Below are 21268 nucleotides of genomic sequence, written 5' to 3'. Positions count from 1 at the left end.
CGCTTTCATCATTTTAGGATTTTCAGAGCTATAGCCCAGCTTGTGTCAAGGCCGTGAGCAAAGCCTTCCAGGAAATCAGTGACCTCTACTTGCGTGGAGGTAAGATGAGCTTGACTGCCCACGGCATAGTGCTTCCGAACAGCAGGCAGGAGCCATCTCCAAGGTCCTCTCTGATTGAGAGAGTTGCAGTTTTTAAGCCGATTTAGTTAAACCAGTGCAAACCCCTGTGCAGACCCTTATTTAGGGTTAAGAGCGGCTTATTTTGGTTTACAGTAAAAGACTTCAGCTAGATTGAAATGAGACCCTCTTAAACTGAAATAAACATGTCCTCACAGACGTTTGCACTGGTTTAACCAAACCAATTTAAAATCACACCTTTGGTTAGATGGGTGTAACTTCCTCATGGAGACAAGGCCTCAGGGTTTTTTGTTTTATGTATATTCATGTGATGCACAAGCCAATGAGGTGCATTGTGTGCAAGCTGATGGTGATGTCAACAACTGTCTGATGATCCCAAGCAGCCTCCTGGTGGAACCTTATCAAACATTGTTTTTCTCATCCTTCCTTCTTACTTCTCACTCCCTCATTTCTTGTTTGCTTGGTCGCTATTCTAACTCCTTTCCTCTGACGTAAAGACGGCATGTGCTGGGACCGCTAATGCAACCATTGCTGCTAATTGTGGCCCAGCCAGAGAGGGCACTGTGTGATGCAGTCTCCAGCTTGCCTCGTCACAGCTAACCTAGGGTGTCTGCAACAGGGATCCTTTTCAGAGCCAGCTCTCCTGACTTTAGCAGGCCTCTCTAGATGATCTTTGCGTTTTAAGGTGTATCTGAGCTGTAGTGACGCTGTGGGCCCCAGATTTATTCTCACTCAGTGACTCTCACAGCTCCCAAATGGAAAAAGATGCTTTTCCCCACTAACTATCAAATTCAACCCCAGATCTGACCATACAGCTGGGCTTTTTCTGCCTCTGCTTCTCAGCAGAGGCAGCACCAAGCCGCATTCCCCCAGGGCTATGCTGGCTCTGCAGAGCTAATGGGAGTGAAAACAACTCTGGGAGCAAACTAACGAGTCCGCCCCTCCTGCTGCAGGGAATCCGTAATCCTCATTAGCTTCCAGTGGGAGTTGTATCCTGCTGGGGAGAGACTAGGCTCCAGGAGTGGAAAGGAGTAGCGGCTTGTCTACACTTAAAACGCTACAGTGGCACAGCGACGTTACTGGAGTGCTTCAGTGTTGACCCTATCTATGCTAATAGGAGGGATTCTCCCGGCGGCATGGATCAGCACCCCTCCGCCCCCCAGCCCGAAGTAGCTAGGTCAGCGGAAGAATGCAGGGTTATTACACAGTGGGGGATATTTGCACCTGAATACCCAAGCTTGTGTAAGTTAATATGTAGTATTACAAACCCTGTTCTTGTTTTCATAGCTTCATATTACTCCTGACTAGCCAGCCACGCGGAATTAATGAAACGTGGCACGGCTCTATGATATCAGTTTACACTCTTTGGCGCGTATGTATCATGTTTCTTTGCCTCTGCAGCTTACGATATAATCAGCAGTGAAATGTCCACTTGCAAGAGGTTTTCTAGCAAGGAAGATGTCTACCAGCTGTTTGAGTTTGCTCGAAGTGCCTTCACCATGATGGCTATGATGGACTATCCTTACAAAACAGACTTCATGGGTCACTTCCCTGCTTACCCAGTCAAGGTGAGTGCCAGGGTGCTGGAGGGATCAAGAAGAGCTTTTACACCTTCTTGAGACCATGAATATCATCTTGTGTGTTCTTTTCTTTTTGTCCTGCCACTAAATATATCTGAAACCGATTGCTCTGAAATGGATGGCTGCGGTCAGCCTCAGCCAAACTGCTTTCACTCAAATTACACACAATACAAGCACATTGACCTAAACTTTCAAAAGTATCTCATCACTTTAGGAACCTCTGTTTTTTGATTGTCCAACTCGAGATACCTTTAAAGGGTTCTGATTCTCAGAGGGCAAGTGACTTGGACTTCCTAACAATCAAGCTCCATTTAAGATGTCTCAGGTCAGCCCTCAGCCCCACCACCTTGAGGAACCCAGAATCACTTGTTGCCAGGTCATAGACTATATAGGGTGGCACAGTGGAAGCAAGAACAGGATTTGTTCCCCAGAGTTTATATTTTTGAACATTTCCTGACAACTAATTCTTTTGACCTTTGTCCTGTGGTAATTCTTCCTCTCTCCATTCGCCCAGGGAAAACATGCTCTGGAGAGCCAGGCTGTGACTTGCGGATATCCCTTCTAGCATAATACACTGTTTTGTTGACACTAGAATAAGAATATAATAGAATACCTAGCGCTTTTCATCGTTAGAGCTTCAAGCAGTTTACAAAGGAGGTCAGTATCAGCATCCCCATTATACAGATGGGAAAACTGAGGCACAGAGGGGAAGTAACTTGTCCAAGGTCACCCAGTAGCAGAGCCAGGAACTGAACACAGGTATCCTAAGGTCCAGTCCAGTGCCTGATCCACACCGTCTCACTAAATAGCCCAACGGATTGGGACCACGGTACGGAGCTCTCCAGTCACCCCTCCCAATCCAGTAGCGTCCTGGTGGTTTTTAGGTGGCCTAGGGCAAATAGTATTGATGGTCTTCATTCAGTTTCTGGTGTGTGGCTTGTAGTGCTCTTGGGCCACGATGCTACAGTACAGAACTTCACCCAAGTTCCTAACTGCTCCACTTGGCTGTTTTGCTAAGGAGCTCATGAATGAGCCACGAAGACTGACCTTCGCCATCCTCTCCACTAGGGGGTCCTCCTCAGGCAGGTGAGGCACCATGCCGGAAGGTGTGGAGAAGCATGTGTTGCTGGGGCCCATGTTGGACTTAGGGCGACGACTGATAAAACCCTAGGCCAAGATTTTTCACAAGCAACTAGTGATTTTGGGGGGGCCCAATTTGAGACTCCTTAGAGAAGTCTGGTTTTCAGAGGCCGAGTGGTTGGCCCTCTGACCATCAGCTCCTTTGAAGGTGTCTCAAGTTGGGCCCCTAGAATCAATAGTCATTCTTGAAAATCTTGGCCTCCTCCTCTAGGCTATTGGCCTAGCATCTTCTGTGATCCAAACTCTGCTAACCACTGGCATACGAAAGGGCTGTAACTGACATTGATTCCCCTGTAACTTTTTCTGCTGTCAGAACCTACTGCAGCCCTTCAGCATAGTGGCTCCAGGGTGAACTGCTTATTTCCTGACCAGTTCCTCCAACCCACTCTATAATTAGAGGACAAAACTGTTCCATTGTCCCCTTACAAAGCAGCTAAACAGCTAAAATGCCTGAGAGAAAGAAGATCTAGAGGACCTTGAAAACTGGAGAAATAGAAATGGGATGAAATTTAATAGTGCAAAGTCTTGCACTGGGGGAATAAAAGAATTTTTGCTATCAGCTGGGGACATATCTGTTGGAAGCAACAGAGGAGGAGAAAGATCTGGGTGTATTGGTTGATCACAGGATGACTATTAGCTGCCTGTGGGATGTAGCCATGAAAAAGGTTAATGCAATCCCAGGATGCATCAGGCAAGGTATTTCCAGTAGAGATAGGGAAGTGTTATTGCCATTATACAAGGCACTGGTGAGACCTCATGTGGAATACTGTGTGCAGTTCTGGTCTCCTATGTTTAAGAAGGATGAATTCAAAGCGGAACAGGAACAGAGGATGATCGGAAGAATGGAAAACCTTCCTTACAAAAGGAGACTCAAGGAGCTTGGTTTCTTTAGCCTAACCAAATGAAGATTGAGAGGAGATATAATTGCTCTCTATAAATACATCAGAGAGAGAAATCCAAGGGAGGGAAAGGAGTTATTTAAATTAAGGGCCAGTGTAGACACAGAACATATAAACTGGCCATCAACAAGTTCAGGCTTGAAATTAGACAAAGGTTTCTAACCATCAGAGAAGTAAAGTTCTGGAACAACCTCCCAAGGGGAGCAGTGGGGCAAAAAACCTAACTGGGTTCAAGACTGAGCTAAATAAGTTGATGGAGGAGAAGGTCTGATGAGATTGCCTACAATGGCATGTGGTCCACCTGTGACTGCTAGTAGCAAATATGTCCAACTGCTGGAGATGGGGCACTAGATGGGAAGGGCTCTGAGTTATTCACAGAATTCTTTCCCAGGTGTCTGGCTGGGGGTCTTGCCAACATGCTCAGGGTCAACTGATCACCATATTTTGGGTTGGGAAGGAACTTTCACCCAGATGAGATTGGCAGAGACCCTGGGGGGTTTTCACCTTCCTCTGCAGTGAGGGCACAGGTCACTTGTTGGTTTAAACTAGAGTAAATGGTGGCATCTCTATAACTTGAGATCTTTAAGTCCCCTAATGTCTGGCTGAGTTACTGTTTATTGCTGAAGCGGGTGAGTGAGGTTCTGTGGCCTGCGATGTGCAGGAGGTCAGACTAGATGATTACGATGGTCCCTTCTGGCCTTAAAGTCTGAGTGGAGAGTCTTTCCTCTTTCCTTTTTTTTTTTTTTTTTGAAGCTTCCAGGATAATCTTTGTGAAACTGAGACCTCCAAACTAACTTCTAATTGCTTGTCATTTAAAACATCTATCTGGAAACTGACCAAAGTGTGTGTGTGTCCCTTATCCAGGTTGGCTGTGACCAGATTCTTGCACACCAGGACTATATTAAAGGACTGGCAGCTCTTATCGGTGAGTTAGTTTTATCAGCTTTGTCATATTTGAAACTCTCCCTCAGAAGCACTTGCGAATGCGGAGTTATCCCATATTGTTTTAGGGGCTATGGAACACTTTGCACTGCAGTGGCCCAGGAACCTTAACACTTCACAGACAATGAATTAACCTTTCACCTCCCACATGACGTAACTATTAGCTTGGATCTTGCCCATTTTTTCAAAAGTGACTTTTAGGGTATTTCTACACCGCCAGGGAAGGCGTGACCCTAGCACAGGGCTAGCTTTAACCTAGCTAGCAAGGGGAACAGCAGTAGGGAAGATGTGGTGACATGGGCTAGCAACCACAGTACAAGCCTGCTGGGGACCCCAAATACGTACTTGGGTTGCTAGCCTGGGCTGCCACGTCTTCATTACTGTTGTTACCCATGTTAGTTAGATAATAGCTAGAATGGGCATGCCTACATATGCTGCAATCAGATCTTGTAGACATACCCCTATGCTCTTTGGAGCCTCAGCCCCATGAACTTTCAGTGAGACTTAGGCTCCTGTGTCATTTAGGCCCTTTGGAAAATTTTACCTATACTCCAGCTCAACCAAAAGTTACAGGCTCGATTCAGCAGTCCCTGCTGGAGGTTGTCTAGCCTGTGTCTGCAGGAGGTCAGACTAGATCAGTGATTCTCAACCTATTTACCATTGTGGGCCACACATGCAGCTCTGTGTTATGTGAGCCACATCCACACAAGATATATACTACCCACATGGCCTTAAGGACGTCACATGGGCCACAGCTGTGTGCTGATTGGGCCTCAAGTGGCCTGCGGGCCATGGGTTGAGAACCACTGGTCTAGATTATCCTAAAGGTCCCTTCTGGCCTTAAAAATCTATGCATTTCTGTGTTTTATATTGGGCTTCTCACTGCACGGGTGAGAGAGAAGGGTATCTAACATACCTGCCTAAGGGGACTTGTAAGGAGATCTTTGACATTTTAAAACCTTTGAGTGCAATTTGCAGAGTAAAACACTTCTTTAGAAGTGCTCTATTTTTAAAAAAATAACTGAACTTCCTCTTCATTCATTTCAAATAAGGTTTGCATATGTTAAAGATTTAGAAGGGAAAATATTCTTTATTTTTAAAAAGAGAAGTATCCAACCCAGCGCATTGCGGCTAGGACATGCCTCCACTTCCTCTTTCATTTTTCCCGCACTGCCACCTCAGCAGTGCACACCAGCAACATGCTAACGTGCTGCTCCTAAATCACAAGCTGCAGCGTTTGGCTAGGAATTGAGGAGAGTGGTTAAAATGCTACGGGCATTTGCCACGTGCTCTGTCAGAGCAGCTCCTTCACGGATCCAGTTCCTGCTCCCTTTAAAAAGCCGAGTGGGGCTCTTGTTTGTTGGTGATGAACAAGCTGAGAGTGGATCTCTTCCTGCTGTTGCCACCGGGTGAGCACTTCACTCCTCTCTCCTGCTGGTCAGCTGCCATCTCACAGGACAGTTTAATCATGCAGGAGGCGTGGTCTACCAAAGCATTAGGCAGGGAGCCAGCTTTCTTCCATAGCCTCCCATCAGGATCATAGATGAACACGCCATCTTCTTTACTCATGCGTCGCAGAGATCCACCTCCTGTGATATAGAGTCTGGAGTGGAGCGCAGCGATACTGAACTGGCAGCAGTCAAAGGGGGATAGCGTTAGTGTGGTCCACTGGTCAGTCATTGGACAGTAATTTTCTGTCTCGTTCACTTGAATCCATTCCTCTGCCTGCAAAGATCAACACTGATTTGCCACATGACAGTTTGGGTGGATGGTACTGTAACACTGGACTCTTTCAGTCTAACGATCCCCCACCCAATGAGTGATGCCAGGGTCTTAAGACATGGTTAAAGGCAAATTGTGTTCTTAAACTATTTGCCCACCAGGGGGCTCAGGATGCCTCCTTCAGAGTTGAAATGTGGCAGTCAAATTAAAAACGAGGAGAGTACTCATTGTTTTTGCTGATACAGACTAACACAGCTACCACGCTGAAACTAGTCAAATTAAAGGTTTCATTGTAGCAGTCGTATTAGTCTGTATTCGCAAAAAGAAAAGGAGCACTAGTGGCACCTTAGAGACTAACCAATTTACTTGAGCATAAGCTTTCGTGAGCTACAGCCCACTTCATCGGATGCATTCAGTGGAAAAAAAAAAAACTGAATGCATCCGATGAAGTGAGCTGTAGCTCACGAAAGCTTATGCTCAAATAAATTGGTTAGTCTAAGGTGCCACTAGTCCTCCTTTTCTTTTAGTCAAATTGAAGGTATCCTAAGAAACCCAACTGGAACACCGAAGTGGTATCAGAAAATGGCTCTGAAGACGGGTTGTTCCTTTCTGGAAAATGGAGAAGGAAAAGCAAGTGCACCTAGGAGCTGAAACAGCCCAAGTTCTGGTCTGTCCCCTTTTGATTAAAGGCACCAGGGGGAGCCCCGAACGGTGGGTTGGGTTGTGTTGTGTCATGAACAGCAGCCAAGATGAAGCTTGGGGGAGAGGAGGTGTCATCCGCAGCTCCATCTACATCAGTGCACCCTCTACATTGAAGGCTCCAAGGGCTGGTGTTTTTGCACCCACCGATTTAACCCACTTAAATACCTGTCTGAATCTGCAGATTAGGGCACCATGCTGGGATAGGCAGGTGGCCAAAACTGCAGGCACAAAACCAGAGGGATCCAGTTAAAGGCAGGCCTGAAAACCTGCCCCACCACTGAGTCATCCTTGATGTCAGTAATAACATAAACCATGTGTATCCTTATGCATTGACCCTCTGCCTATGGAGCAAGAGGCTGGAGGCAGAGGGCTTGGGGACACCACAGGAGCTGTGGTTGCAGTGTGGTGCACGGCCCGGAGCAGGGTTGCTTGTTACCCTTTGAATTCTATTCCCTCCTGGAGGAGTCTCCACCACAGCATTTAAAGGGTATGGAGACACTCAGAGAATCCTTTGGAAAGGCAGGCTGCCACAGGACAGCCTATTCTAAAAGAAAAACCCTCACCTATGTTAACCCCCTGCAATGAATAAAACTGAAAAAGCTTTTAGAAACCTGATTTACTTGATAGTTCTCTCTCTTATGGCCCTCATTACCATAGTATCTGAGTACAGCACAATCGTTCGTGTATTTATCCTCACAACATCCCTGGGAGGCAGGGCAGTGCTATTCTCCCCATTGTACAGATGGGGAACTGAGGCACAGAGAGACTTAGGCCTGATCTACACCTAAATATTAGATTGAGCTAGCTTCATCGCTCAGGGCTGTAAAAACTTTGTGCCCTGTGTGATGCAGTTAGGCCAGTCTGACCTCTACTGTTAACATGGCTAGGTGACAGAAGAATTCTTCCTTCGACATAGGTACTGCCTCTCAGAGATGGATTACGTATAGAGATGGCCAAACCCCTTCCTTCGATGTAGGAAGCATCTACACCACGGCAGCCCCCTAGTTGTGCTGCTGTAGCGTAAACAGGTGCTAAGTCACTTGCCCAGTCTGACAGAGCAGGGACTTGAATGCAGGCCTCCCAAGCTCTAAGCTAGCTCCCTACTCCCTGGACCATCCTCCTCTCTGTTCTGCTTGCTTTCTGCATTTCTCTTGGCATGTGTGAGGAGAATCAGCTCATCAGTTTCACTCCTGCATTAGGATGTAACTGCAGAGGAATGATGATTTGGCTTTTAAAACATTTCCATCGATGCTGTAAATATTCTTGATATTGGTAGTAACTAGGATCTGATTATCACAGGGCTGCAACTCATGAAAACAATTTTATAGACCTAGGCATTTCTACAGGCTTATGGGCCTGATTCACCACTGCATTAGTACACGGCAAGACTGAAATCCATTGAAATTAATGACATTTACAGTCATCAAACTGGAATAATACAGTGCTGTAGAGGAGGACCTGTAGGTAGAAAGCCTGCATCTGGGGCCCAATATGGCTGTTTATAAGAACAAATCCCAACTTACAGCACTTAAAGTCCTGCCTCCAATACAGAAGATCCGGTCTCTGATGGCAGCCATTCCATGGTCGCACCGGGCAAAGGTCATGGCACGGTTAGTGATCCAGCGCCGCAGGCGAGGGAGGTAGCTGTATGTGTCCCTCAAGGTCTTGCCAGCAGAAAAGCCCCCTGGAGGAGAGAAGTGTGGCTAGAATCCCTCTGCCCTGCTAAAGCTGTTTTCATCAGAGGCTCATGGCACTCTGCAAACAGGTGTTAGGGGGCCTTGCCAGCCATCTCTGCCTGTCATGGTGAAAGGAGAGCGTTCCAGCTCCATATGCAGCCTTTCCAAGGTGCTGTACCCTGAAGACCCAGCTGTCTCTCCTACTCACCAGGAAGGGCAGGACGTTGTTACAAGTGGTGTGTGCCAGATGAGCATCCAGAAGTCTGGAGGTTTTAAAATCAAACCTCTTGGATATGAAAAGTGTCTCCTGCAAACAGGTTTTCCCCCCACAAGATTTTATGGTGGCACGTGAGGTAATTTCCAACCCAACCAGGAAGCAGGAACAGCCTCTCTTGGGGGATCTGCTTCCACCAGGCACCAGGATGTGCAAAGATGCATAAAAGTGACTATTTAAAAAGAAATCTGTGCAAACTTCTTTCAGTTTTCAAGTTTTCCCTGATTCTTGAATCTGAGCCAGTTCCTGTTCTCTAACCATTCCCTGGCTCTAAGACACCCATCACGTGGGTCTCTCAGGGCTGCAGGAGTCCAGCTTCCTCTCTTTTCCTGCTACTATTTGACAGGGCACACCCCTTCATGCTCGCTGAACTGAAGAATGCAGACCATGTCAGAGTCTTTGAGACAAAGAAAAGGGAGGACAGGAGGTCAAATGTGGCTGACACAACACTTACCTCCGGGTTTTCCAGGCTGTGTGTAAACACGCTCCACCCCCACGCTGTCTGCTTGGGTACAGCACGTTTTAAGCTCTCATACTAGCATTGCATGTGTAATTGTTCACTATGATTGGACAGAGCTGTGGATAAGACCTCCTGGGCTAGTACTATGAATGGGATCATGTGATGGAGCTGCCTATGATAGCAGGGGACTAGATTCAGTGACCCAGGAGTTCCCTTCCAGTCCTGTGTTCCTATCTAACTTCAATGAGACATTACTATGGTATGTCAGCACTTCAATGTTTTTAATGCATTCGTTCTCATGACATCCTGGGAGGTAGGGGAGCATCTTTATCCTCATTGTACAGATGGGAAACCGACACAGAGGCTAAATGACTTGCCCAAGGCCATGCAGGAAGTCTGTGGTGGAGCAAAGAATTGAATCCCAGTCTCCCAAGCCCAACGCTAGTGCCCGAACCACTGGGCCATCCTTCCAACCTATGTCGGATGGTCACTCTGGCTGATGCAAGAATGTCGCACTGGATCCAGGGTTTGTTAAGATGTCATTTCAGACGGGCTTTTATGCTTATTTGGACACTAAAATAGAACTGATCTCAGAGTCTTACGCTTCAGTGTCCTTTTCCTAAAATACCACAGTATAACGACATATTAAATGCAACATTCAGGTTGCACAGTTAAAATCAAACCAAAGAGGTCTGACTCAATCCTAATGATCATTTCTAGCCTTAAAATCTATGGAAGTCAAAAACCAAAGGTTCCTACTTTAATGTCAAATCATCTTCTAGCACACAAGCAATAACATAAGTGTCATTGTATTGATGATGTGCTTTCTTTTGACATGAGACAGGACTAGCGATGACTGTACATTATACTACATGTCCAAGTGAACGATTGCTGAAGGAACCCCTTACTTCGTGTATTTCCAGATGTGTTTAATACATTGCATTAGGTAGTTGTGTCATAGGCGGGGCTGGTAGCACTGCCTATTATTGTGGGTGCCCAACACTTCCCGTTTATAAGACTCTGTTTTCAGTTCCTTATAACTTTGCCAAACTTTAAGTGGTTAAACTGAAATTTTCCATGATGGGTGTCTGCTTCAGGCTGAACCTTGTTTGGAAAATTCCAACCAGAACAGTGTCGCTGTTTCCAAGATTGAGGCTAAGGGAAAATACATTGTTTTGCTATGTTAAAAAAATTCTGGCAGCTTTTTCTTTGACAAATTCTAGTGTCCCCATGCTTTGGGGCAGGGGATGAATGGGGCAAGAGGTCCTGTGGAAGAAATACTTTGTGATCATGTAATTAATGAAAGTGCTTACGCACAAAGGGACTGAATTAGGGTTGCCCAGGAAACCTTAATTTTGGCATTTTCTAACTTTTGAGTGTTTGACTTTGCAACCTTGGTAACGTTCTTTTACCAAGTGCATGGAGCATGCGATATGCAATTAGTAAATTATATTGCAGTAGTGCCAATGGTCCCTATAAGGCTTGGGGCCTCGTGCTAGGCGCTGTACAGAAACATCAGCTAGCCCTTGCCCTGCAGAGCTTACATGTCAATTACTTTTTGTGCCTCACTCCCTAGGATGAGCATTCCAGAACAGTGCAGGGGATTTAGTCCCACATCTTCCATTAAAATGCATGTCACATATGTGGCTAAACATGCGGCAGTTCTTTGGAAATCTCTCCCTAGCTTGCTTTCTTAAAGGAAAGCAGCTGGAATTTGGCCAAGACACCATGATCAAAATTCCTGTTCTGACAAAACGTGCAATGGGATGTTTGACTGCAGCCGGCCAAGATCTTATTGTAAGTCTTCTCTGCAAGACGATGCCCTCTGATGTAACGGCGGGCATTCGTTCGGGAGGAGGAGCACCACTTACTGATTCACCAACAGTACCCCCTACACCACTACGGATTTCCCTGGTCAATCGCCCATCCAAGCACTGTCCTGATCCAGTCTAACGTGACCTCTAAGGCTACCGGTAAAAGCAAAGTAGCTACATGAGTTAGAAGAGCAGTGTTACCTGAAATGTAGAGGATTCCCTTGTGGGTGGTACCTGCGTGATCGGCCACTGGCACTGGAAAGGGAGCAGCGTGCTCCCACTTGTTCTCTGCAGGCTGGTATGTTTCCATGGTGTTGGTGAGCTTCCCCAGCAGTGTCCCACCACCCACAGCCAGGATGCGATCGGACAGCACATCCGCGTGGAAGCGTGTTCGCCTCTCCAGCATGCTGGAGACCTGGAGCCACGACTTGTCGCGGGGATCAAAGCGGAACACCTAGGATCACAGTAGAGGGAATAGTGGTCACTGAGCAAGTGGTCACTGAGATCCTCCAACAGGCATGGCTTTAAGAACTGTTATGCCCTGCAGTCACGGGGTGTGTCTGCAACTGTGTAGACGTACCTGATCTAGCTTTAATCGGCCTAGCCTGGGTACCAGAGCAGTGAAGCTGCAGCTTCATGGGCTTTAGTGTGGGTTGTACAAGACTGCCTAGAGCCCTGGCTAATTACGGGGGGAGCTGCCCCATGCCTAAGCCTGTGTTGCCACAGCTTCACGGCTCCCACACTCAAGCTGGCTAGATTAGAAGGAGCACAGAACGTCTACATGTGCTGCAGTCACAGCCCGAGGTTCCAGGGTAGCCCCCCGTCAGCTGCGAGGGCTAATACATTCCAGCCTGAGTGGTTCCTTTAAATGGCACTTCGTGTGCCCCACATCTAAACACACCTGCACGGCTTTGTCTGCGCATAGGGATGAAATGCTATAAAGCTTTGCTAAGATCTGTGCAATGCCCCCTCCACAAAGTTACATCTCAGGCCACAGCGAAAGCCACGTGTGTTTCTTGAGCCATTCATTTAAACAGGGCAAGTGATAGGAACCTGGTACAAGGCTCTGTGCTGTAGCATGACAGAGATGAGCTGTCTAGGGAATTCCACCTGACCCCTGGGGAAACTACCACAGCGAGGGCTGTCAGAACAAGGCTTCCAGCTGGAAACCCGTGTTATCCGCCTTACTGGACAGAATTTGGCTTGATCTTGGGTAAAGTTATACAGCAGCCAGGCTGGCATGTTAATTCGCATCTAGCTGTTAGCAGAGAGTGGCTTCAGCAGAGAGTTATCATCACCCTCTGTCCTCTTGCTACCAACTGACCAGCGCTGCATCCCAGCCTGGTCTGAGGCTTCCCATCTCCTGGGCAGAGGTGACCCTTTTGGGTGGTGTTGAAGGGACTAGACCAGAAGAGATCCCGGCACGCTGGCTCAGTGCTGGTAGCACTCTGCTGCTTCCTGCAGCCTCCCTAACTCCTTCCTGTTAACTCTGCTTGGGGGGACAGAGTTTGCTAGAAACCTTGCAGGGGGGGGCAACCAGTTTGGGCTCTAAGCACAAAGTGACAGCAAGTGGGGTGCTCACCTGGGCTAACTTTCTCTAGCTAACCCCCCCAAACAATGGTGTCTTACTCCCTAGGCAGGGGGAAGACATTGGAGCTGGGGCACGTGGTGGGGGGAGGGGTATTTGCCCTACATGGGCAAGAGAAACAGGTTTTTTTTGTTTTTAAAGGAGTCAAACTGTAACTCTTGCCATTGCTAGTGCAATTCTTCTGGCGGGGGGAGGGTCTGAATACGATCCCGTTTCAGTGGCACTGGGTCAGGCAGCTGAGGTCAAAGGCCATGAGGCTTGATGGATGTGGGCCGGTGTTCTACTTCAGGTATTTGAGGTTGGCCTGGTTTGGGGCTGGCGTACAAGGGTTTCTGATGCGATCCACGGAAGTGGAATATGCTAAACAGAGAGGGAGAGTTTGACTGGGCTAACTTGTCTCCTAAAGGACATGGTGGGAGCCCTGTCGCTAGAGGGATTTTAAAACGGGGCAGAGCACTAGGAAATAGCGTGTAGGAGCAGTCCTGCCCTGGCCAGCCTGGAGGAGATGACTCCGTTCCGCTCTCAAACACTACTCCTCTTGTACCTCTCCAGGAGAGTGATGAGTGATTCAACACGGTCATTACTCTACAGCCATCCTGAGCAGTGCTGTGAACTGGAGGGAGACATTCTCGTGCCAGGCAGCTCTTTTTAAATGAAAATCTCTCTACAGGGCCATTTGTCTCTGCCGTGTTCAAAGCCAGCGCTTTCCAATGAACATTAGGCAGCTAAATAAAGGGTCTGATTTTTTTTTCCAGTTACGCAGGACACCTGAAACACCCGCTGACTTCAGTGGGAGTTGTGAAAGCTCAGCGCCTCTGAACATTGACTTTAGGTACCTAGTAGGGAAATTAGCCTTACCTCACCTGAGCCTTTATATGTACAGAACTCCAGTCCCAGTATTCCCTTTGACTACTTGATTCCCTCTAACCTAAAGCTCCTTAAGCACCGTACCTCGTTTGAAGGCTGTTTCCCTGCAGGATCAAATCTGGATTGACCGCCGATGACAAAGAGGAAGTTATTGATCACAGCTACACAGTGGTTGTAGACAGGTGTAGCGAGTTCACCTATCTTTCTCCATGCACTGCAGCTCTCATCCACAACCCACATGTCTCTGCAGATTCTGTTGTCCGTGGTTCTGCCACCAAGAACGAGCAGCATAGAGGAGCTGGAGCGGATGCTTGTGTGTTGGGTCTGCAGGGCTGGCTGAGCATACAGCTGGGAGTGGTAGCTTAGAGCCTCCTGGAGGTACCTATGGCATTCCGAGTCTGTCCTCATAATGGGGGTTTCCTGCACATATCTCTGCAGATCCCGTAGAGGAATGAGAGGAAACCGGATTCGCTTTAAAATATCTGCCGCTCCTTTCAGCCTCACGCTGTCATGCAGCAGCCAGCTTATGGCCGCGTTGAACAGCTCCAGCTCAGTGCACCCAGCCATGTCTGTCTTGTCTAAGATTTCACACAGGGTCTCTCTGTCCAGCTGCTTCATGCACTGAGGATCAGTCAGTATCTGTTTGTAGTGCTGCCCTACGTAGTTCATGGCTTTCTGTCTCAACTCTTCTGGCCCAAGCCTCCGAGCGATGTTGAGTGTGTCCAGGCAGTTCTTGTGATTCAGGCCGTCCTCCAGAAACTGAAAGCACAGCTTGATCACTTCCCGGATGAGCAAGGTTTCTGCCGCCTTGAACGTCTCTTCGACGTTCTGTAGGGAGAGGTCCAGTTTGTTGGAGTAAATGAAGTTGAGAACATTCCTCAGTCCCCCAGCACTGATGGCTTTCAGCTGCACATTCGCATCGGGGCTCCCGGCACGTGTCGTGTTTCCAACAAACAGGATCTTGCAATAATTGCTCGCTGAAGCCAAAATGATCTTGTGCGCTGGAAAGCGAACCCCACCTGCCTCCAGCGTTACATCACACAGCGCGTTCTGTGAGCGGAGGCTGCATGCTCCGGCCAGGAGTTTAGCCAGGTACGTGTCCGATGTGAGAGAGAGGCTCTGAGTGCTGAGTGACATCCCTCTGAAAGCTGCCTTGTGAGCAGGAGGGGTGAGGAATTCTCTGCAGGTGTCTATAGGGAGTGACTCCTGCCCCCCATGTAGGGGTTTTCAGTGGAGCCTTCAGTCCTACTTCTGGGGGAGCTGTGTCTGTCGGACTCTCCAGAATCCAGTCTAACAGTCGGCAGAGGAGACCAAGCCACGGCTAGCAGTAATATAGCTGGTATTGGTCTGTAGTGTGTTCCTTTTGGGCTACTCTCTGAGCCGGTCATTTGAGTGGCAGGCAGCGAACAGTCCTTCCTTCTCTTCTCTATCTGCTAATTATTCATCCACACAAAGGCGCCCAGTCTCCTCCAGCTCCCATGCTACGCCTGATTGGCTTGTATTGGCCAGGTACTTGTTTTTCATCTGGGCAAGTCTGGGCACGTCACCCTCCCTTTTTCCATCCATGATCAAACAAAATTCTTTCTTTGCAGGGCTGGCATTGGCCAGTTTGCTTAAGTTGCTGTCTTGAAGCTGCAGTACATTCACCCTGGGGGGTGGACAGCCACTAGCCTTGTGCAGTTTGAGAATTCGGTTCAGGATAGTTTGTGTGAGACTCTACTACAGCTGAAGTGCGTTAGTCTGAGACTCACGCAGGGCAGAGACCAGATTTGGAATGAGATGGGAGAGCCAACGAGGCAAAAAGACCCAGGGGGCCTGTTCCAGATGCTGGGTGTTGCAGAGTGGAAGGCTCTCTCACAGCCAGCAAAGAGATGGTGATGGTTTTGCTGACCTAACGACTAGGCAGATGGAGAGCTGTGATCTTTACTACAGCCTAGCTCAGAATGGCACACAGCCTTCTAGATCTATTACCCTGTCCACACCCCCTGATCTCCTTATGTCTTCTCTGGCTGGTCTCCCAGCTTGAGTTCTTGGGGGTTGCTCTGGGTAGCGCAGCCATTGAGCTGTTGACAGCCCCGCTTAACTCTGTCTTTCTGCTTGGCAGGAGTGTTCTACAACTCGACTAAGATGGTGCCGTGTTATGACATATACGAACAGTTCAGAAAATGTTCTGACCCGACTGGCTGTGGCCTTGGCCCAGATGCCGAGGCGTGGGACTATCAGGTACGCGGCTCAGAGGAATCAGTGGACTTTAATACAGATCCTCCCGCTTTCCATCTTGACGGTTCCCGTTTCCATCACAGGCTTGTACTGAGATCAACTTAACTTGCAGCAGCAACAACGTGACCGACTTTTTCCCCGAACTCCCGTTCACCGAGGCCATGAGACAGCAGTACTGCTTCAACAAATGGCTCGTGCACCCGCAAAGGGACTGGTTGCAAACAATGTTTTGGGGCAGCGGTAAGCTGCATGTTGCTGTTTATTCCTTTGCATCATTTGTGTATTTCCCCACCACGGTCCCTGCATTCTGGTCTGGATACCTTGATAGCATTAAGGGGAAGGGCTTGCTCAATTATAATGAATATACACACAGATTACAGGTGGCAAGTGATTCGTACAGTTGCAGCTGTTCTTATTTATTTAAGGACTGCAGTCAAATCAACTAGCCTCTCCTCCCGTTTCCCTAACGCTCCCCCACTGCAACTCCCCTCTAGGGCCATAACTGTGCCCTACCCTCTCTCCTGCCCCAACATTTTGCTGTCTTTTCCCAGCTCCTACCTTGACTCTGCCTCCTCCCTCCCTGTTGATTCTTGCACCAAAAAAGCAGACTAGCACCAGTAAAGCATAGAGGCAGGTCATGCTTGGGGTGGAGCTGGAGCTGGACAGGAATGGCATGGCTTCTTTCTGGAAGAGTGAGCAGCAATCTCCTCCTGGCACAGCTTCCTTTCCACCTCCCGCTCTGAGCATCTGCTCGTCATGCACATGTTGTTAGAGGGGAGGTGGTGGCAAAGTCCAGGAGAAGCCTGGCTTTCTGTAATCAGCCCACACTGTAGTTCACTTAAACAAGTGGAAAACCAAAGTGACTGCCAAGAATTTTTTAAATTTTCCACTGTCATTTGCACACTCTGAAGCAGCTAAACAGGAGCGTAAAGAGGCCCCTCAGATATGATCTGTGTGAATTTCAGACCTGAAAGCTGCAAGCAACATCATATTTTCAAATGGAGACTTGGATCCATGGGCAGGCGGTGGTGTAAGTATCTGCATCGCTATGGGCTGACCACAGGTGTGAGATAGATACCCCAGTTGTTAGCCTGGCTGACCTCACCCTTTCTGTCTAGTGTTAACAGACCACCTTAGGCTGCTCCATGGAAATGCTGAATGGCTACAGAGCAGGCAGCAGTTGCTCATGTCCCTCCTGTTAAAGGGGTATTTTTGCTCTGCTAAACTATTTGGCAGCCCCAGAACACTTGTGGCAAATGGTAAGTTCGTCTATCAGGGAGGCTGCTTCTTTCTGCCAAAGAGGGGATTTGATTTTTTGGCTTTGCTGCAGCAAAGACCACTTCATTTTAGACATAACCGCTCTTTGCACTAGCTTCTGCTGGTTCAGAATTTGGGGAAATACCCACAGCTAGTTCTACTTCTTTTGCACCCCTCCCTCCAGCTCCGGTTGCTGTTGGAAAGCCAACTTCTTCCCAGTTCTGAGCTACAGCTGCCCTAACACCCTAACTTCGAGCTGCTGAAGATCAGATTTGTGCAAACTAAAAATGAATTCATTCTCCCCAACAACCTGATGCAGCCAGGGTAACACCTGAAAGGCTCATGGTTCTGGAAAGATCGGTTTTATTGGGGAAATAAGCCTGGCCACAAACGTTAACACTTTTTACCTGTAATGGGGGAAATGTCAATTTCAGTTGAGAAAACACATTTGACTTATTGGGAGTGGGAGGAAGACAAGGGCTTATGATGATCCTGACACACCTGTACCTGTCCTGCTACTGACCAGGTCAGCGTCCTGTTGCCCTTCCTGGCTCTGTCTTTAATTTTTAAAGCCCATATTCAAACACACTTGTCTGGTATAAGGAGTTTGACTTGCACATTTTATTGTTCCAGATAAATAGTAACCTCAGTTCCTCACTAATTGCGATAACCATTAAGGGAGGCGCTCATCATCTGGATCTCCGGTATGTAGCCGGTAACCATAAGCCTTTGCTTACTGCCTCCCCCTTGGCCTGGGTGATCCCAGCAATGAAAAACAATAGTAACCTCAGCAGGAGACAGTCCACCAAACACTGCTGAAACACTGCTTTGGAAGAAGAGCCTTCTCCTTACCCAACTCTGCGCTCTTCACTCTGCCTTTCCTTGAGCATAGAAATGGTATTTGGTTGGTTCGTAGCCGCTTTCTCACCATGTTCACTTGGTCTCATCGCTGAGGAAGGGCCCTCTTGAGCAGGGCTCGTGCCAAGTTGTTCTCAGTGCAAGCTCCTTTACAGAAAAGTGCTTTCTTTCTCCCCCAGTAGGGCCAGCACTCTGCCCCGACAACCTGGATGCAGTTCACACAGCAACATCCCACCACTCGAGCTTTTCTTCCTTAATCAGATGCTTGAGCACTGAGCAGAGGACAGTAGTGTGTCTTCTGTCCTGAACTACCCAAACTCAGGGAGGGCCCATTACTCCCTTTCCTGTAGGCATAGTGACCACCTCCCCACCATTATTTTGGTTTGTACTGTAACTTATTTCTCAGGGTTACACGCTACTAGAATGGTTTAAAGGTGCATAGTAGAATGGTAAGCAGGTGGTCTGTCTGCAGCCTTGTTCCCTGTGGCTGGAGCTATTCTACACACAAGAGGGGAAGCCCTCCTATGACAAATGTTTTATGTAAGGAAACTAGATCCTTTGCACCTCCACTAGCTAGACTCGTTATAAATGAAATCCCACTGTGATGCTTGAGAATGGCTGCTCTGGCCTCTGAGTAACTGTAGGCTCATGTTGGGATATGGACAACTAACTATTGTATATGCTTGGCATTCCCCGCAGAGGATATAATCCAGCTGATCCTCCATCTGTCACAGATGCACGCAACCTAGAAGCAAGGATTATCCATAACTGGGTGAAGTCTGCTAGGATTGAGAGAGCCTGGGAGAAGATGTCTGCGGGTCTATCACCGTGAAGATATCCATCCAGCCACGAGCAGGAATGTTGTGCTGCTGGGGTGTGTACCAGAAAGCACAAGGGTGGGAGCCATCGGAACTAAGTGTGCGCGGACCATCTGATGAAAATGTCAGTTCAAGTGGCTGTATGGAGGTGATAAAAATTCACCTGTCTAAATTGTGAGTCAGTCAAGTCTATCAAAAGAAAACGAGTCGGCCAAATCCATTGACTAAAGGCAATAGCACTTTCCACTGGTCACATGCTTACCTGCACTGTACTAAAGATGTGATTGTAATGGGAGGAGGAGAGAATAAAAGCTTGCCTGTGTTAGACCATTCCTCAGGAACTGGGTCATGCTTCATGTACATGCTTTCCAGAATGGTAGAGGAAAGAATGGGGCCCTGCTAGGAGAATGAGGGATGATTATTCACAGCCCACAGCAATCTCCAGTGTTACACAGAACTATAGGATATGTGTAGCTTATGTTCAGCTAGGAACAGTCTGTCTTCAAAGAAATGCTTAAAAGGAGAAAGTTCTCTTGGGTGATTTGTGAAGAAGTCAAGTGAGGGTACTAGCTGTCATGATGAGTGAGTTGTAGGATTCAGCTGAAGAGAACAGTTTCTCCAGAAAGATTATAGGTTTCAGAGGAACAGCCGTGTTAGTCTGTATTCGCAAAAAGAAAAGGAGTACTTGTGGCACCTTAGAGACTAACCAATTTATTTGAGCATGAGCTTTCGTGAGCTACAGCTCACTTCATCAGATGTTTACCGTGGAAACTGCAGCAGACTTTATATACACACAGAAATCATGAAACAATACCTCCTCCCACCCCACTGTCCTGCTGGTAATAGCTTATCTAAAGTGATCAACAGGTGGGCCATTTCCAGCACAAATCCAGGTTTTCTCACCCTCCACCCCCCCACACAAATTCACTCTCCTGCTGGTGCTAGCCCATCCAAAGTGACAACTCTTTACATAATCAAGTCGGGCTATTTCCTGCATAGATCAAGGTTTTCTCACATCCCCCCCACCCCCATACACACACAAACTCACTCTCCTGCTGGTAATAGCTCATCTAAACTGACCATTCTCCAGGTTTAAATCCAAGTTAAACCAGAACATCTGGGGGGGGGGGTAGGAAAAAACAAGAGGAAACAGGCTACCTTGCATAATGACTTAGCCACTCCCAGTCTCTATTTAAGCCTAAATTAATAGTATCCAATTTGCAAATGAATTCCAATTCAGCAGTTTCTCGCTGGAGTCTGGATTTGAAGTTTTTTTGTTTTAAGATAGCGACCTTCATGTCTGTGATTGCGTGACCAGAGAGATTGAAGTGTTCTCCGACTGGTTTATGAATGTTATAATTCTTGACATCTGATTTGTGTCCATTTATTCTTTTACGTAGAGACTGTCCAGTTTGACCAATGTACACGGCAGAGGGGCATTGCTGGCACATGATGGCATAGATCACATTGGTGGATGTGCAGGTGAACGAGCCTCTGATAGTGTGGCTGATGTTATTAATAACATTATTATTATTATTAATAATTATTATTAATAACATCAGCCACACTATCAGAGGCTCGTTCACCTGCACATCCACCAATGTGATCTATGCCATCATGTGCCAGCAATGCCCCTCTGCCGTGTACATTGGTCAAACTGGACAGTCTCTACGTAAAAGAATAAATGGACACAAATCAGATGTCAAGAATTATAACATTCATAAACCAGTCGGAGAACACTTCAATCTCTCTGGTCACGCAATCACAGACATGAAGGTCGCTATCTTAAAACAAAAAAACTTCAAATCCAGACTCCAGCGAGAAACTGCTGAATTGGAATTCATTTGCAAATTGGATACTATTAATTTAGGCTTAAATAGAGACTGGGAGTGGCTAAGTCATTATGCAAGGTAGCCTGTTTCCTCTTGTTTTTTCCTACCCCCCCCCCCAGATGTTCTGGTTTAACTTGGATTTAAACCTGGAGAATGGTCAGTTTAGATGAGCTATTACCAGCAGGAGAGTGAGTTTGTGTGTGTATGGGGGTGGGGGGGATGTGAGAAAACCTTGATCTATGCAGGAAATAGCCCGACTTGATTATGTAAAGAGTTGTCACTTTGGATGGGCTAGCACCAGCAGGAGAGTGAATTTGTGTGGGGGGGTGGAGGGTGAGAAAACCTGGATTTGTGCTGGAAATGGCCCACCTGTTGATCACTTTAGATAAGCTATTACCAGCAGGACAGTGGGGTGGGAGGAGGTATTGTTTCATGATTTCTGTGTGTATATAAAGTCTGCTGCAGTTTCCACGGTAAACAT

General features: G+C 47.5%; 2 protein-coding genes across 5 annotated transcripts in view; one reads left to right on the top strand and one right to left on the bottom strand.

Annotated features, from left to right (window-relative positions):
* Nucleotides 1-19615, top strand: part of DPP7 (dipeptidyl peptidase 7) — a 31141-nt gene extending 11526 nt beyond the window's left edge. The window contains exons 6-13 of one of the 2 annotated variants that reach the window (XM_073314611.1): nucleotides 18-99; nucleotides 1540-1706; nucleotides 4622-4682; nucleotides 15907-16025; nucleotides 16106-16262; nucleotides 16988-17052; nucleotides 17913-17983; nucleotides 18837-19615. In XM_073314611.1, the coding sequence (XP_073170712.1) occupies nucleotides 18-99; nucleotides 1540-1706; nucleotides 4622-4682; nucleotides 15907-16025; nucleotides 16106-16262; nucleotides 16988-17052; nucleotides 17913-17983; nucleotides 18837-18969 (855 nt within the window). In that variant the 3' untranslated portion in view covers nucleotides 18970-19615. The remainder of the gene's footprint in view (nucleotides 1-17; nucleotides 100-1539; nucleotides 1707-4621; nucleotides 4683-15906; nucleotides 16026-16105; nucleotides 16263-16987; nucleotides 17053-17912; nucleotides 17984-18836) is intronic. The other variant, XM_073314612.1, reaches the window with a different exon arrangement.
* LOC140899312 (kelch-like protein 13) overlaps nucleotides 1-19857 on the bottom strand; it is a 28409-nt gene extending 8552 nt beyond the window's left edge. The window contains exons 1-4 of one of the 3 annotated variants that reach the window (XM_073314607.1): nucleotides 13887-19665; nucleotides 11549-11801; nucleotides 8647-8807; nucleotides 5770-6424 (exon numbers count right to left, since the gene is read on the bottom strand). In XM_073314607.1, coding sequence (XP_073170708.1) covers nucleotides 6032-6424; nucleotides 8647-8807; nucleotides 11549-11801; nucleotides 13887-14939 — 1860 coding nt within the window. In that variant the 5' untranslated portion in view covers nucleotides 14940-19665 and the 3' untranslated portion in view covers nucleotides 5770-6031. Of the gene's footprint in view, nucleotides 1-5769; nucleotides 6425-8646; nucleotides 8808-11548; nucleotides 11802-13886 lie in introns of those variants that run through there. The other 2 variants (XM_073314608.1, XM_073314609.1) reach the window with 2 other exon arrangements.
* Nucleotides 19858-21268: the final 1411 nt, after the last annotated feature.

The sequence above is a fragment of the Lepidochelys kempii genome, chromosome 16, assembly GCF_965140265.1.
Source record: "Lepidochelys kempii isolate rLepKem1 chromosome 16, rLepKem1.hap2, whole genome shotgun sequence".
NCBI classification, from domain to species: domain Eukaryota; kingdom Metazoa; phylum Chordata; order Testudines; family Cheloniidae; genus Lepidochelys; species Lepidochelys kempii.
This window is presented reverse-complemented; position numbering and strand designations above follow the sequence as displayed.